The 17,301-nt window shown below is 39.9% G+C and overlaps 1 protein-coding gene across 1 annotated transcript in view; it reads left to right on the forward strand.

Moving 5' to 3' along the window:
* Nucleotides 1–17,301, forward strand: part of LOC146137626 (uncharacterized) — a 73,975-nt gene that overhangs the window by 6,332 nt on the left and 50,342 nt on the right. Inside the window, exons 2-3 of the mRNA XM_083394401.1 lie at nucleotides 1,014–1,111; nucleotides 11,282–11,407. Coding sequence (XP_083250527.1) covers nucleotides 1,014–1,111; nucleotides 11,282–11,407 — 224 coding nt within the window. The remainder of the gene's footprint in view (nucleotides 1–1,013; nucleotides 1,112–11,281; nucleotides 11,408–17,301) is intronic.

Raw genomic sequence — 17,301 nt, forward strand, 5'->3', positions numbered from 1 at the left:
GTTTAGACCAGGGATTCTCAAAAGTGTTGTGCCGCGCCCCTTGACATCATTTATGAACACGCGACCCCACTCCACCGATAATGTGCTACATATAGCCATGAAGCGTATGTGCTTATACTGTTACTTGTAATATAGAATGTTCTACATTATACAACCAGGGTTATCTGATTAATATAAACGGCGCACAAATTGTACAATGTGGGTTTTTAAAAGTAAAATACAGCGAATCTTCGCGCCTCCCTTGCTGCTCCCTGTTTAGAAACCCCTGATCAAGTCGTTCGAAAGAATCTCAGTGGTGCCGCTGAAGTTTTCTAATTTGCAAAACAATCTATTCTTCAGTAGAAAAGGAGTGGCCCGAATAAATGATAAAAGATTCATTTTTATTTTACCGCACTGAAAATGTAATAAGCACTTGCCGAAACGTATGCAAACAAAATATCTTTTATCATTTATTTGGCCACTCTTTTTCTACTGAAGATTATGAACAGATCCGCGTTTAGTGTTCCTAAATCTATTCCTATTTTAAATATGGATGTATGAAGGCATGCGAGTCCGAAGTGCACACTATTTATAAAGTTTTTGATAATATTGTGGTATTTATCTAACCTCTTGCTTTGTCGTAAACTATATAAAGTTGTTATATTCATGGAAGGATGCATACACATACGACGTGTGCAACAACTGTGATCTTGCCCTTTCGAAGTTGTTGTTTCATCAACGATAACGGCTTATTTATAGTACACTGTAAGTCTTCAACAGACCAACCGAATCAGTCGATCGATTAAGGATATTCACACTACAGCCGTTGTATTATGATAAAAGTGATTTCATTTACTTTCTGTAAGTTAGTCGCATCCTGAAAAAGTTCAAGTACCGCTGGTTTGGACTTTAAGGAACAAGGGGCCCTTCTGCCTTAGCCAAAACGGCAGCTGACACTCTACTGTACTGTGGTATAGGCGCTTTGGGAGGACATAATGACCGGCAATTACAGCGACAATGCCTTTCGATTGCAGGGTACATGTCGACTATCATCCGAAGCCACACGAAAAGCGCCTGTGAGGGTCAGATCCTTTACATCACGTGCCCAGTCGGATCCACCATCGCCGTACAGGTTGGTGGCTTTAGCTGTATGTGTGTGTGTACTACTCTTCAGGACACAAAGCTGCGTAAATATCCAGCATCATCAAACAACTTTGTACAGATGATCTAAGACAGTTAAAAAAAAATAAAAATAAAAAGTTAAAAATAATGTATCGTCAGTTTCTTATTTAAATGCTTTTATAAGCAGTCTTGGATCACCTGATACGAAAACAAGAACTTTTCTTTTACATTTTATTGTCTGCGGGAGATTCCTTACTTCCTAAAGTATTTCAACTTTTGTATAGTAATTTTTTTTCTTGCGCACTTAAGCATTGTGAATGATTTGTACTATTTATTTTGGAAAAAATGGTTACCAAGAAGTTTGTGATTCATTTAGGTTCCTGCTAACTCAGCCTAAATGTTCATGCTTACTAACACGAACATTTTCTCATTTTGCAAATTGATAGAGGAAATACTGTGTGTAAAGTGCTGAAGTATATGCAGCACTATGGGTCCGTTCTATTTATAAGTGGGCTGTTGTTTCTAAATGCTGTACGTCAGTCATTAACCTTTGAGACGAAGAATATTGTTACGACTTTAATTGGAGCACGTTTTGTTCGCATCCAGTGAAAATTTCAAAGTATGAAAACCCGAGAAAATTCTAAATCACACATTTGTTTAAATGTTTGTTTTACAAACGCCTTATCCTGTGTTTTATCGGCTTTCTAGTTGGTTGTTTAAAATAATATATTTCGCAAGGATGGCATTATCAGCTGTTTCTATAAAAAAAAACTTTTATTGTGTGTTTTGAAGTTTGCAAACGTTACTCCCATGACCTTGAGACTAAAAAACTGATACTTATATACTTTTCAGTCAGGACTTGAAACTTTTCGAGTCGGACTTGAAATTTATGTTATGATTTGGCGGCAGCTGTCACATGGGCAGAAAAGTAGAAAAAGCCAGCGCCATCGTCGGCTCTAAGCCAATCTCCCGGTTATTAGAAGGCGGATTATTTTCCATTTACCGACGATCGATCTTGCCGAGCTTGACGTTTTCACGAGGCAATTTCTTTTCTCGGCGCGCCGCTATCACGACGCAATTTTTATCGCTCTGCTAATTTCCAGCGCTAATTTCGCTGCCTTATTGCTCTCGAGCTATACGAGTTGGTATTTGCACTTAAGTCAACTGTTTTTTTAATGGTATGCCTTAACCCAAGTCTATGTTTGGCATATGCTTTCGGAGTTTTTGCTTAGTAATTCCAACAACTTTAAAAAAATTTTTTTTTTAATTTTTCGATGTGAATGACTTGGCTTAAGAAAGCATTGACTTAAAATGAGAATTCGCCCTCCCTATATTTAAATCGACTTGACTTGTACTCAAGTTATTTTTCAAACGACCTGAATTGGATTTAAGTCGCCTTAAAGCTACTTATTTATAACACTGCTATCATTCAACCTTTTGTATTACAAGATTTTGATGAAATTGTTGTCCGGGACACGCGTAAGCTATGAAGTAAGCCGTTCGCGTAAAAAAATACCTTTTGACTAAAATTTGACCGGCGAACATTTCCAACCTAGACTTATTTTGTGCGTCCCCTATACTCTGTCGGTTCCGGGCGGTGTCTCGAATTCCTTCCTTGTCAAGTTAAATGGGCGATGTCGGCTTCAATTTCGACCAACCGCAAAGTGGCCCATCCTTTTTGCTGTACATATTTGTACACTGTCAAGTCCAGGTTGAAGTGGGCGATTTTTTGGCTCGAAGTTAAACGTGATAAATTAGCTTAACGCTAATGGAGTTTTGCATCGCTGTGTTCTTGGTTAAAAAAAGTCAAACGTCTGCTTAATCCTGTTTTGTCGGTGACCTGCCCGACCCTCTGTACTTGGAGGGTGTTGCTAAAGTTTTTTTAATTGACACTGTCTTGCCAATTACGGTATGCTTTCTAACTCCCAAGAAATGGCGGCTTTAACAAAGTTCGATTGTTTGAACTGGATAAGGTAACCGTTTTTGTGGTGCTTTCGGTTTTAAGGACGGCGTATAAGGTGTAATTACACAAAAAGTAAGAGGTATAAAACGGCATAAAGTTCAGACTTTTGGAAGCATTAAACGTATTTTATTTAATGATTTCCTTTTTTTATTTTATCATTTCCAAATGGATAAAACTATTCACTATCATTTTTGTTCAGAAAACCAAAAAAATATCGACTTTTCGTTAGTACGTTTTTTAAATGAGTAATTGTTGTTTCTAAATTGCAACGGAATATTGGTATCAACACACGGCGTACTGAAAAAACACGGTTTTCCCCAGTGCAATCACGTGCAAACCCGTTCTGGATATCGCTTTTTCGCCGAACCTCTTACACCATATTGTTCTTCGAAAGCACGCAAAAAAACAGGGGTCGGTTTCCCCGCGTCAATCATATCCCTTTTACGTCACTCGATCTCACGCAAGCCCCCCTGGGCCCTTACCCTGGGATAATGGGGCCCGGTGACCCATACGGTCTGTCGCCTACGGGTTATGGCAAGCGCAAAACGTTTTGCAGCCGCGGACCATCGATTGACTTCCCCGCTTTGGCAGTGTTGCGCATCATAACACGCGTTCTCACGTTTCATGTACTTGCGTGCTTGCTTCATTGGCGCCTTTTCCGTATTACTTATGTGTCCCCATGCATGTAGAATTGTACTTGGGTGGATTGGGTGTCGGTGTATTGACTGCCGCGTCGTCCCATGTCCATTTATACTCCTAGAAAAAAATGAAACAAAAAAATAACAGAGCGTTAGGTTAATTTATCTCCATCGATATCTGTCTTGAGATGCAGCCGAATTTCGTGATCCTGGGTCTGACCATGCAGCGTAAGTTTGAATGCGGTTTTATAACTGGTTTCGAACAACAATTTTGCATTTCAAAGCCCACACTGACGTATGCGTGGCATATTGTGAACGTGTCAGGTATTTCTTTTTGACTCAGTAAACAAATGACGAATTTTTTACAGATGTTGAAAAGGAATAAAGAATTATTAGGAACGTTTAAATTATGTTACCTAGTTCTGTACGGGCTTTGATATTAATTTTATACCTCTAACTATACGATTTCCGGGCTTGACGCTTCTAACTTAATAATATTGTGAATGAACTTTGTATTTAAAGGCCATTTTGATTCTGTTTCTTTGTCGTTACTGGACAAGCGGTTTTGTCACTTACATAGTTTTTCGTGTAAAAAAAGTGAAGAAAAACAGATATTGCCCATGTAGCTCATAAGATACCAGCCTTCAATCATCGTCTGTTTTGCTGTTTTCCTAAAAGCGCATGACGCACTGTCAATATTTGTTTTGAGATTCTCCTACACACATCTCGGAAAACTCCACGCTGAAAAAACTCGCGTCATCCCACTCCAAATGCATTACCGATGTAAAACGCGCTGTTTCGAAATTCAAAACTCGCCCAAGTTCGATTAGGCCCGGTTCTGATTTGACTCGATTTCGAGCGATCGGAACTCACGGGCGAGCATCAATTATTCACAAGTCGCCGTTAAAACTCGATACCTGCCATAAATCGATTGAAAGTCGAGACCTAACGGCTTTTGTTTTTCGAGGTCGCCTGCCAATGGCAATAACGCGGCACTTTTCGTTTCAAAACGGCGGCGCCCGTTGATGTTTTCTTGAAATATTAATCGAGCGATTAGCGGAGGATTTTAATCGTCGGGGGAAAATGGCTACCGGTTTAAATCAATTGCGAAATGGCGCCGCGAGGTTTTAATCCATTTTGGCCGTTTGAACGCACCGTAGGATTTAAAACGACGGTTCTGTTTGAATTCTGTCGCCATGTGGTCAGCGGTGGAACGGAAATTTACAATACGCTCCAGCATTTTAGCTCCCGCTATTAGTTATAGCATTATGGTCTTTGAACGAAGCTCGTTAATCAAAATGTAGAATGTAGAGCCACGGCGAAGTAAAAGGCTAATGATTTTGTATTTTCCTTCATTTTTTACAATTTGGTGGTTCACTTGTTGCCTGTATTAATATGTTTATCTTTTCACTTTCTTACATGCGTTTGCTAAAACGCAAACGGGTTAGTCTGTCACGCGAGATGCCTAAACTGGAATTATGCGATTTTAGCGTTTTATTTCAGTATTGTCGACGATCTTCACCATTCAGCGAGTTATAGGTCAAACTACAGGATTGTAATCTCGGGAAACCGAATAATCCAGAACGGTCTAGTGCTGTTTTCGTTATCCTGCTAAGGCTGCTGCTATATAGCGTTTTTCATTAGAAGCCACACTCGAAATTACTCAAAGCGCCCTCAAGTACGTTTTTGTCACCTGCCAAACTGGAAAAGCGACCCACTGTGTGAACGAACTCATTGTTAGCCCGCACTGCGTAACCCAAGATCCAGGTTAAACCGCAACTTTCAAATACGCCATGTGAAAGAATCACCGCCAATCCGCAAGAAAAACTGGCCTAAGTGTATTCCGACAAAAAGCGCTGTTTTTCCCAGCAATGCCACCCACAGCCTTGAACGCACCGGACTGAACCGGTTTTAGCTGGGCGAAGTTTGTCTTTCTCAAAGCCAAGTCAGCCCTAATGGGTATCGTATCATCTTGGGCAAACAAGGTTTTACATCAGAAGCGCCCGTTGGGTTTCAAGTGGTGTTTTAAGTTGCTGGAGTTGAGAAAACCGCATTTAAAGATGTAAAAGTTTTCGAATTCGAAACGTGTAACTGCATTAATATACATCTAAAATTAAAACACTACATTGCCCATGTTGTCAACCACTGCCGCTAAAGAAACATTTTTTTCTGAAATCCGTAATGCAACAAAGACATTACTAACGATTTCCCTAACTGGAGAGAGTCAAATAAATTGTTTTGTTTTGTTTTACACTAGTTTTCTCAAGTGTAGCGTGAACCTCGGTTAGGATTGTGCTTCTCATTGGTTTTACGTTTTGCATATCGAAAGTCAGTAAATGTACAGTTTATGTAGTTGTAACATCACTCATCAGTGTGCAACTTATATAGGCTACTAGTGACCCCAAAATGTTATTGCGCAAAACTCTTGCCATTAGTTATGAACCTTCAATCTAAATGATCTTACCTGACAGTTAGAATTACTAATTTTCCCCAAGGCTGGTTGATTTTAATGGGTTTACTACTGACCTTCTAAGAATTCGGAAAGGTAGCCTATTGTAGGTTCTAGGCAATTGGAACGCAGGTCGACTTTCCTGCTAATAATGTCGGTGTTAAAGGCCTTTTTGAACAGGCGACCCACTTCCCTTCGACTTAAGGCCCAAACTATCGAGTTTCATCTTTAATTTTTGCCACTCTCCGGTTACACTTTGTTCCCACCGGCGCGGCGCTTGTTTTCACAAGCGATTCCGTGTTTTCTTGCCCGCTTTTCTTGCGGGATTATCGCCTCCCGCTTTTCCTACACACCACTGCTGCTGCTGTTTTGTGTAAACGGGCTATCGCGGAAAATTCGTCTAGCGCGCGTCGATCGTTTCTAAAACGAGTCTCTTGCTAGTTTGTTTGGCGGGGGGTGATTTCTTCACTGTTGTTGCCGCCTGTGAAGCGCCGCATTCACAACATTGCGGTGAAAACAAAAGAAAACACGCCACTGCTTCGCAAACTGAAGGAGATCGCTTTTGAACGAAAACTGAAACTATTTCATTGTCTGCGAATCATTTATAAGAGTTGTGCACGTTCAGCTGTCAATTTTGCCAGGTTGAAATGCACCCGATCTCCTCCGATTTCGGAAGTTAGCAACTTCGGGATTGGTTAGTACTTGGATGGGTGACCGCCTAGGAATACCAATTGTCGTAGAAAACAAAAGATTGACGATCACAAAACAACAAATATGCCATAAAATACTTCGTACTGTTATTACAAACCCTACATGACGCCCTTAGAACCAACAGGTCCAGTAGTTTAAGAATTAGTTTTGCTATTTCAGCCAGGTCGGTTGTCAGTGCCATTGTTCCGTGAGTTGTTTTTAAAATATATGACTTGGTTTTGCCTCCTTTTGATGAAAGCTGTCTTTCGTGGATCACAAATCTAGTGATGTCTGTTGGTTAAGGAAATGTATATATAAACCTGCAGGGAATACACTTCCGATGATGCGCATTCATCATTTATATCTAAGATAATTTATTGTTTCATACCGTTAGATAATATAGGATGTATTCTTGATCCAAGGTAACAGAACCTGAAAAAAAAAAACGGTTTCCCTTTGTTTCTGTCTGTTGAACAAACAACAGGGGAAATATTTTCAAAATAACAGACAGTTTTATAAAACAATGTATGTCATATATAGACGTTTTGAAAGTTGGTGGATATTTTTGTTTTAGATTGGTGTTTAACCGTCATTAGGCGGTGTTTGTGGTTAATGCTTCTACCCACATAAGCATTGTTTTTTCAGTTGGTGTTTTTACCCTTAGTTGGTTGCTTTTCAGTTTGTGTTCACCCTTGAAAGGTTGTTTGTGTTGTTACCGTGATAAAGTCTTCAGTGGCGATGTATTCTCGTGATATTTCAACCGACAAGTTTGCAGACGCCAAAGCAGGCTTCCAAATAACAGCTGGTGTTTTAACTTTCCTTTGCCGGAAAAAGCAACGACCAACATTATGGTTACGCAAAGTCAGCGAGAACCCAGTTTTTCAGCAGCTTGCATTCTGCCAGCGAGGACGGACTCCGCGGCGGGACGTCCATTCGACAAAGAACCTTCATCCCTTTAGCAGGCAATCCATCACGAGAAAATCACGACCGACGACCGATTCGTCTATATAGCGGACTCAGCAGGGCGCTCGGCCCGCCAAATTAAACAACAGAGGACGAGGCGTTGTTTTGCACAAAGTGCGCAAAAATTTGACTATTTCACAAATCTGCGCACATTTTAAAATGCTTTTAAAAATGTGTCCACTTTTTTCAGAATGTGCGAACATTCTAAAATGGCTTTAGAAAAGTGCGCACTTTTTTCAGAATGTGCGCACATTTTAGTGGCCACATATTTAAGTTAGAGTTGTGCCCGCATTACCTATCTCAAAATGTGCGCACATTTCATTCTCATCCCCTTTTTAAATGAAGGGCGGCTATACCGCGCCAAGCTGCATTAGATGCCCAGTGTTTCCTTGTCAGAATTTATGTTTGTCAGAATTGTGTCAGAATCCCAAATTTTGCGCACTTTTGGGCACACATTGTGAAAAAATATTCTCATCCCCTTCTCAAATAAAGGTCAGCTATACCGCGAAAAGCTGCATTAGATGCCCTGTGTTTTCTTGTCAGGCGTCCGCTCTTTTGCTGGAAACGCGTATCGACTTTCGCGCCCGCCCTTCTCTCTTCAGCGAGCGTTACACGAAACGGCGAGCGACAATCTTCGAAGCCCTCGGCCATCCCTTTTGTAAATTGCCCTCGAAGGCAGCCGAAGCGAAACGGACGTCGGTGTCGCGCTGCAAAACAATTGCGGATCCGTTTCGATTGCTGTTTTTTTTTCTAGACAGCGACCGTGCTGTGTTGGCACGATTTCAGGGGGCCATTAGTATGTGACGTTTTTTCTCTTTTTTGAGTAAATTTGTACCCACTGGTTGTTTTTTAACGTCAAAATGGGAAACAACAACGTATCCAAACATTTTTTATCGTATAAACTTTATTAGTTTTAAGGCCTAAAATGCTTCTTAACCAGCGCTGGTGCGCCCCTGTTTGTCTAAAGATATATGGTTGGTAAAAAAATATTCTAAGAAAGGCGAAACAGAACTCACAGGCGACCCTAGCAATGGACTTAAGGGCTATTTGTTGTCTTATATCGCTTTTCAGTCGGTCCAACCACGCGGCCACACTGCCAGCCTAAAATAACACGAGCTATTTGCCCCAAGCCGCCACGCCAGACGCCTAACCGACATTTCATCAAGATCTTCTGTTGTACATGTAATGTGCCATTGTCAGTGTTGCAAACGAGTCATTTAAAAATGACTCAAGTCCCAGTCAAGTCATTGCTAAAATACTTTAAGGCAAAGTCAAGTATTTTTAATAAATAACAACCAAGCCCCGGTCCAAGGAATCAGTTGCCCAGTCCCGGTCAAGTCATAATTTGAGCAATTCAACTTCAAGTCACGTCCTGGTCATAAAAAAGAAACGTTAAACTATTGGAATTGTTAAACTCGTACGATTATGAGCAATAAGTAAATTAAACACAAACAAACGAAAAACGCAACTAGTATTTTTTTTAGCAAGCAACATGTTTTACGTGCCAAAATTATGATAAATAGCAGATTTTTATAAAAAAAAAAAAAAAAATGCTTAACGAAAACACTTCATTTCAACACAAGTCATTTGTCCAAAAGACTTCTAGGTCAATTCAAGTCATTTGTCGGAAAGACCTAAGTCAAGTCATTTTGCCCAAAAAAGTTCAGTCAAGTTAAGTCATTTGAAAACATTGACTTATGCGTTTTGACTTAAGTCATTACAACACTGGCCGTAGAGTTACACAGAACCACGTCTTTCTTGGTTAAACTGCCGCAAAACCAGCAAATGGTGATGGAGAACGCCGCAATTTGTTCACTGATAAATCTAATGGCCCTTCTGTTGTGTATGCGGAATCTCTCTTGGGACAACAAGTCGTTTTATACCTTGGTTATGTACAATGCTATTTAATGGGAACGGTCGACCGCTTGTAATAACGCGGTTTCAGCGCGTGTATGAGAAATTTCGAGGTCGCAAAAACAACGATTGCTGGTTGTTGGAATAGCACAGCTTTTAAAGATTAAACCAAATTCGCCTTGCAAAAATTTAAACATATAAAGTGTGAAATAACTGCTTTATAATTTAATAGGTAATCGGGAGTAGGTATCAACACATTGAAAATGAATAAAGATACGAAACGTTCAAAAATGATACCTAACCGATCCTTTCTGTGTAAGTCGAGCACTATCCATAACGCCATTAGTCTTTGCTGGTAAAACGGGTAGCAGTTAAAGCTCATTGCGTTTTACTTCTGCCAGAGAGGTGAGCGGAACCCGATATATTAAAACGAGTGGAGCAAAAAAACCCAAAAAACTGACCAAGTTGCGAAAAAAAACGGGCTCAAAGACCTGGCCAAAAAACAGAATTACGCCACGATCTGTAAAACTGTAAACAGTCACGAACTCGTTCGCCGCCAGAACCACGGGCTCCGGAGTTTTCTCACGCTCGAAAAGAACGACGTGGAATCAGTCAACTCCATTTCCGCAGTTCTAGCCCGATCAAGACTGGCAGCTGTGTAAGCTCGTCGCTCCCGCGGTCCAGCGCTGATATCGCACTTGTCGCTACAAAGGGCGAGTTTAGTAGTAAAGGGGGTGAGGGCCTGTTGGGGCTGAGTGACACGCTTTGGCTTTGCCCCTATTTTCGCCTCTGTAATCGTTGCCCCCGCGCAGATGTGACGTTGTTCGTCGCGCACGATTATTTATCTTAACCGCGATTTCCCAAAAGGGCGACCTGTTGATGTTGTTCGAATTTCTCGGCCGCGCGACCAAAATAGAAATCACGCAATCGGCCGTGCGACTTTCGCGTCGATTTTTTTGTGAAACCTCGTGCAAAATAGCGCTCCTCGAGGCTTTTCTGGTTGCCGCGTGTGGCGTTTAGTCCTTATTTCAATAAAAGCGTAAGCTGCGTGCCGCGGAGCTTTAGCGAAAAGGCCTTGTACAGATAATAGTAGACTTTTCCAATGGGACTATACCTTGGTATATGTTTGTACTATACGTTTTAAGTCAGCAGTACTTAAAGCTGTTAGTCTGTCTTTTGCGATGGCGTCATCTGTATGTGAGTTGGTAATAAGCCAATAATTAAAAATGTCAGTGTCGTTCAAGAAATCTTTGCCCATAAAGGTTTTTAAAAGACGTAAAAGGGCAAATGCGCCACCTTGTATTTGAAAACAATTAGGATTAGCCTGCCATCAATAAAAAAAATACATTTCAAAGAGGTTATTGTTGTGTTGAGCAAAGTTTAAGATTACATTGTCATATTCGTGCACAAAACATATACTTCTGAAAATATGTTCTTCTGGTATATATTTGTTCGTCCAACGTTTCGGCTAACTCTCCAGAAAGCCTTCAAACGTTGGACAAACAAATATATACCAGAATAACTTATTTTTAGTATACGATGCCTGGTTGCAACAGCATATTTATTGCACACATAAACTCGAATCGCAAGAATTTGCACAAATATCCCCCTTTTTTATTGTAGAGCGCTATGTACGGACGCAAGGTTCCCAGCAAGCGAATGTGTCCCGCTTTCTCCTCGATCCTCGACACTCCAGCGCCCTTGCGTGGCAAGGAGAACACCGACTGCGAGGCGATGACGTCATACGTGGTAAGTAATGACGTCATACGTGAATAGTTTCCAGGCGGTCGCGATTTAACCTGGGTGACTATAATGAGGGCAACTGCGATTCGTACCTATGACGCATAATTGCGGACCATCAGTTAAAATATTATTGACCTATTTGCTGTTTATATGGTGAGACGAATATCCACCGAAAATTGAACACACTAAAAAATCATCCAAAAAAATCTCACGTATGGCGAACTTTTGTGAGATGGACGCACTTGATTCGTGTAAATTAGAGTTTCTCAACTCTTAATCGTTTATGGACTATAGCTCGTCTTTTGTATGCCCCCAAGAAGATACGGACAAAATGCATATTCTTCGACCTCAACCTCAAATATTGTTAATAATTGTGTAATATTAGATTTAAAACTCCTTGATTTCATTTAGCAAAAATTATACAGTCACCGTATTTATTCAGGTTCTATACTTAAAATTAACTTTGCAAACGAATGCCAGCAACGAATGTATTAATTACTAAGAAAATTCTGTGGACCCCTTAGACAGGACACCATTGACCCCAGTTAAGATGCCCTGGTTAAAATCACCTCTTTATTTTGTCTTAAAGTTTTATGACAAAAAAAAACTTAATTTCCTGGACTTTATTGACGTTTTTACATAGCAGTAAAGGTTTGTCATGGGCCTATGTGATTTTGCAGGCTAATTAAAAAAGCTTGTAGACAACCTAATTAGATCCTGCAAATAGGATAAGACCGACTTAGAGAGGATTCTAGTAATCGGGTTTTGACTGTGGGTGTTAATTAGTTCGTCAGTATTATGCGAGAGATAGCACGTAATTATTCCAATCGCATTCAATTATTGGGGTCGGAAACAATAGGATAAAATTGCTGACGGATGTGCTACCCCTGTAATTTTTTTCAACATCTCACTGTGAGACTCTCACTGCTATATGGTTTTCGTTGATTCATGTTCTTCTACATAAGTTGTAAGTGTGAAGTAAGTTTTAATTCGTGTGTTAATTGTTAGGCTTTTTTTATAAGTGTGTTAATCGTTAGGCGTTGCTTGAGCTTGATAAGGCCAGCTATACTACAGCCAACTGGGGTTTTAGGTTGACAAAATTTCGGTTTAGCCACATTTTCTTAAAATATGTATAAAAATATCCCATGCTATACTCAAACGCTGTAAAATGTTATCAATGCGAAAACTAACTTTGTTAAGACTAAATTAGTCTTAACATCTGCTCTGTCTAGCGTGTGTATTCATTCGTATATTTGAAAGGTAAATCGAAAAACAGTTCCTATCATATGTGTGCCGTTATCGTTGATAAGTACGAGTTCTGAAGGACCAGATCGCAGTCGTTCACACTTGTGTATAAATGTTTCAGTGTAGATCGACGAACTACTAGTTAATGCCTATAAGATAGACTGCTTGAAAACTACCAACACAGGCCTATAGCGCATAAAATGCGTAACGAATTTAATCCTTAAATACAACATAGCGTGCAACCAACCTCTGATTCCTACGCAAGTGTATAGGAGGGGACTAATGCGGCGCACAGGGATTGGATCCTGGGAATTATACGCCGTTAACCGCGAATTATACACCAAAAGGGCCCATATAACTGTCACGCCGACACTCGAATGACGTCAGTTGCCACCTGAGCGTCGTTTAAAAATACGCGCCTAAAGGTAGAGGTTTGTTACGTCACACAGGGATCAACAGATAAGCGCCAGCCGACGGACGGACAAAGCTGAGAAAACGGTTTGCGTATGTGTCAACTTGTCAATGTGGTTTTCCAGGTGGTTGCTGTGAAAGCCTATCTACAGATTTTTGTTGGTGGATTAGAATCTAACCTAAGCTTTAGAGTCCAGCTTTGCTTCGGGATTTCACATGTCGTGATTTAAAACTTCAAGTAAAACCTGAAAATTGGGCTTTCCGATTTTTTTCGGATTTGTCTAGTTTCCGAAGCAAACGTGTTTTATGGAGTACGTAAGAGTATTTCACCATGAATAGAAGTTTTCCTGATGTTATTTCATGGGAAAATTGTTCCGTTCTATAGGTTAAACCGTAAATTATGCTTTTTTAGTTCTCTAACTATGCTTTTTTAACACATTTTTCGTTTTTGAACAACTTTTTTTATCCAAGATTTAACCCAAGCAAATATTGTGATATTGTTTTATAATACACAACGCGAAATTCCCAATTTATCGCCAAATAATAATTAAATTCTCAAAAACTTTGAGCAACATATTAGTTCACTTGAGAATAGACAACCCGCCCACAAAAATTAATTTATTTCAACACTATATCTCAAGGGCTGCACGACTTGCACGTGTCCTTCTCAACCAGCTAATCGATTTAGGTAAAACACTCAATTAAACCCCGATGTTTCTCGCGCCCCATTGCCTGTGAACATGCAGCTCGGCCTTTAAGACAAAGGATTCGAAGCGGACAACCAGCTGTGCCGTTTAGCAGCAATCAAAAAAACAGTACATCGCTATAGTGTCTAGCTGCTCGACTGGAAAACTGCCCGACGGTGCGCATAATGCCCCGTAATCCACATAGATCGCTCCCTAAGGAGGTAAGGGAACAGGAAAGGGTAATTGCATGGCTACATGATGACGTGGTTGCGTGATTGACGAGATTTCCAGAGCAATCGATAGGAACTTGTCCATCTTTAGGAAAGTTTGACCGACAAACGGTTATCGCGAAGTTAAGTTGCCGGGAACCTAGGGGATATCATTTGACTTAGTTTTTCAATTTACGTGTCGTATTTCGGTAGTCGTTATTCTGTTTTTAATGGGTTACCGTCGTTCTGTAATAATTTATTTCGTAGGCTGCTTCGTTTTGAATTTTTGCGCAAATCGCCGGAAAGTGAAACCCATACTGTAAGGTACATGGTTTATGTCCAGACAATTAGGGCCTGATTAAAATAGAAAATAGTTTTCTGCGCAAATAAAGAAATATTTTGTGCTCTTAAATTTAAAGCGATTTATCCAACGTGAAATCTGGTGTCGCCATGTTCAGTTTATAGCTTTGTGCGATCGAGTTTGAAGCTCAAAGCTCGAAATATAAGTCCAAGATGAGTTGTTTGGCGTCCAACTTACACCAGTTGCCACCTCAGTTGCCTGTTGTAAATAGTAGTCGATCAATATTTAAGATCGTCCGCGCTCTGTTTGGCTAAAATGGCGTCTTGGCGCGAAAAAGCAATACACTTAGGCAGCTTCCGTTCGGCTACTAATCCCTTTGAAGAAACAACAATCATCTACCTTGTACAAATACGCGCAACTCCATAAATTAATTATTCGTATAACCAAGGAGGCGCAAACGTTTTATTAACAGCAAGGAATGTCGGACGCAGGCCGAATGGGACTGAAAATAACAGGCCAGATATAAAACTTTTGTCAAATTTCATTGACTTATTTATTAAGTGAAAATAATTTTAAGACATTTTACAAAAACATGTATAAAACAAAAAATTATTTCTTAAAATTTTACGTAGGAAATATATATTTCGCTTTATTTTCAAGGCATATATTTCTGTATATATTTTTATATATTTATGTAAAATTTTAAGAATTACTTTTGGGTTCTATACCTGTTTTTATAAATAGCCTTAAGATCGTCTAATACGAAAGCAAAAAAATATATATTTGTTTTCAGTTTAATGTTTGCTGAAGATTCCTTACTTCACAAAGTGTTTCAGCTTATTAAGCAAAGGAAACACAATGAGTTAAATAAATAGTGAGCTTTATATAAAAGTCTTTAAGGTCAAAATTTCATCTTTATTTTCAACTAAAGTTAAATTTGCATCCGACAAACTTTTACTCGTTAATAAACTATTAATAACCATATCGTAACTCCGTTAAGACAATACGCCGCGGGCCGCATCTGGCCCTCAGTTAGGTGATAGCTGGTTTAGCGTGACAACCGAAAAAAATCTAACTTGAATCGCTTCCGCACCAGTTCGGCTTTAAACAAATCGCCTGTCAGAAGAAAAACCTCTTGGTTTAGCGGCAAGCCTACTCAAGATCTTTTTCCTTTGGGGTCAAAGCCCTTGTGGTCACCTCCATCTAGCTTTTTGTGGTTTTCTATTCCCGTTGTAAGCATTGTGCCGGGTTTGCGCTTGGCTGGGCCGCCATACGTAAAGCCGCCGCGCCACAAAGTTGTTTTTGTCGTAATTTAGAGTCGCAGGCAGCAGCGGTGGGAATAAGCGCTAATAGAAACTCTTGTGGCTTTTTTGTTGTTTCAAGAGGCCCTAATCCTTTACTTGTGGCTTTGAAATTAGGTGGCACCGGTCATTTAATTAATCAGATTTACTGTTTATACAACTAATTAATTGTAAACATTATTTTTTTCACTGTTGAAAAAAATCTATCATGTATACAACTATTTATTTGTAAACCCTATTTTTTTAAATATGGTAAGTGGTGGATATATATGTCCCAAAAAGTAATTCAGGTAACACCGCCAAATAATTGATTTTTTTTTTTAGCACAAACACTAGATTCCGCGATATGTGGTACCGTATGTATGTGAGATGAACAAAATTGAAATCAGTAGAACTAGGCTTGTCTGTTGTTTAACAGTTTATTCCAATACCGATACGAAATGCTTTAGACGAAAAGTTCCGCGATCCAATACAAACCAAAAGACCTTTTTGTTTTGCTCAAACAAGAAACATTTGTGCCTTTGAAGTAGAAGGCCCTTTTTCCAGGTTTTTAAGCCAAAATTACATCCAGTTGTTTATTTTGTTTTTAAATTTACGTTTTTCGGGGCTGAAATTCCTATGTTCATTGGTATCGGATCGGCACCGATACCACCCTAGTATCGGACGAGTAACGATACTAGCACTTGGCATCTGGTATCGGCTCCGATCCGATATTATCGGACATCCTTAGTTAAAACTGTCAAAAATAAATTGTATTTTTGATCCAACAGTGTCAAATCCAACACTGTATAGATTCACCGATTTATTTTATTTGCCCTGAAGATTGCGAGGCCTGAAAGCACGCGCTTAAACGCCTAATTTACCAAAGTTTATTCATCATACGTAAGCGCTTTGAGCGAATAAACTCACTTCTTATACCAGGACCACAACCTTGTGCCCCTTTAACAGACCGGATCACCCGCAATCGCGTCACATGGAGATCGAATTGCGAGATTTCCCTGAATTTTTGCTTTCGGGGTTGTGTGTAGAGCATTTCGTGCGCAACCGAACCTGAAATGCTTATTTTAGGCGGTGTGCGGCCGCTTTTTCCATCTACAGTTTCCGAGGCGATGCATTTTGAGGGCGATAGGGGCCGTATATAGCAAACTTGAAAAAAAAACTTGAAAACGCAGGAGACCAACTAATGGCCATGGAAATTAGTTCAAATTTAAAAAAATTAGTTCAAATTTGCCGATCCGTTTTATATAAATTCGGTTATGCGTTGGGATTCGAATGAGTGGTAATAAGAAGCCATTCATTTTGTTAACCTGTGGACTTAACTGCCCAAACAATTCTCATTTTTCTATTTTCTTTTCAAACGCGCTCTGTTAGAAACCTAATAAATTACGTTATGTCCAAACGCCGTGCGAACATTTGATGCTAAAAACGATGCTCTTCCTGCGATTTCAAACATTTGATGTTGTTTCCTCCCAAGGCAGCCCCTTTGAAACACCCCACTCTCCCTTGTCTGATGCGATTGATTAGTATTTTTCCACGTTCGGCGGAAGCTGTAACCACTCGCTGTAGGCTGTATATTCACTTAAGTGGCTCGGCTTTTCCTTTTTTTGCGGATTTACCACAACAACCATAGTTTTGCGTGCTTCTTGTTTTTTTATTTTTTTGGCGAAATCGTGCGATGCCACGCGGTTCTTTACAATCGATGGGAAAACGGGAAATGGCTGGAATTGCGAGTCGGGAAGCGTCAACA

This window comes from Ascidiella aspersa, chromosome 7, assembly GCF_963924565.1.
Source record: "Ascidiella aspersa chromosome 7, kaAscAspe10.2, whole genome shotgun sequence".
In the NCBI taxonomy this organism is placed as follows: Eukaryota; Metazoa; Chordata; class Ascidiacea; order Phlebobranchia; family Ascidiidae; genus Ascidiella; species Ascidiella aspersa.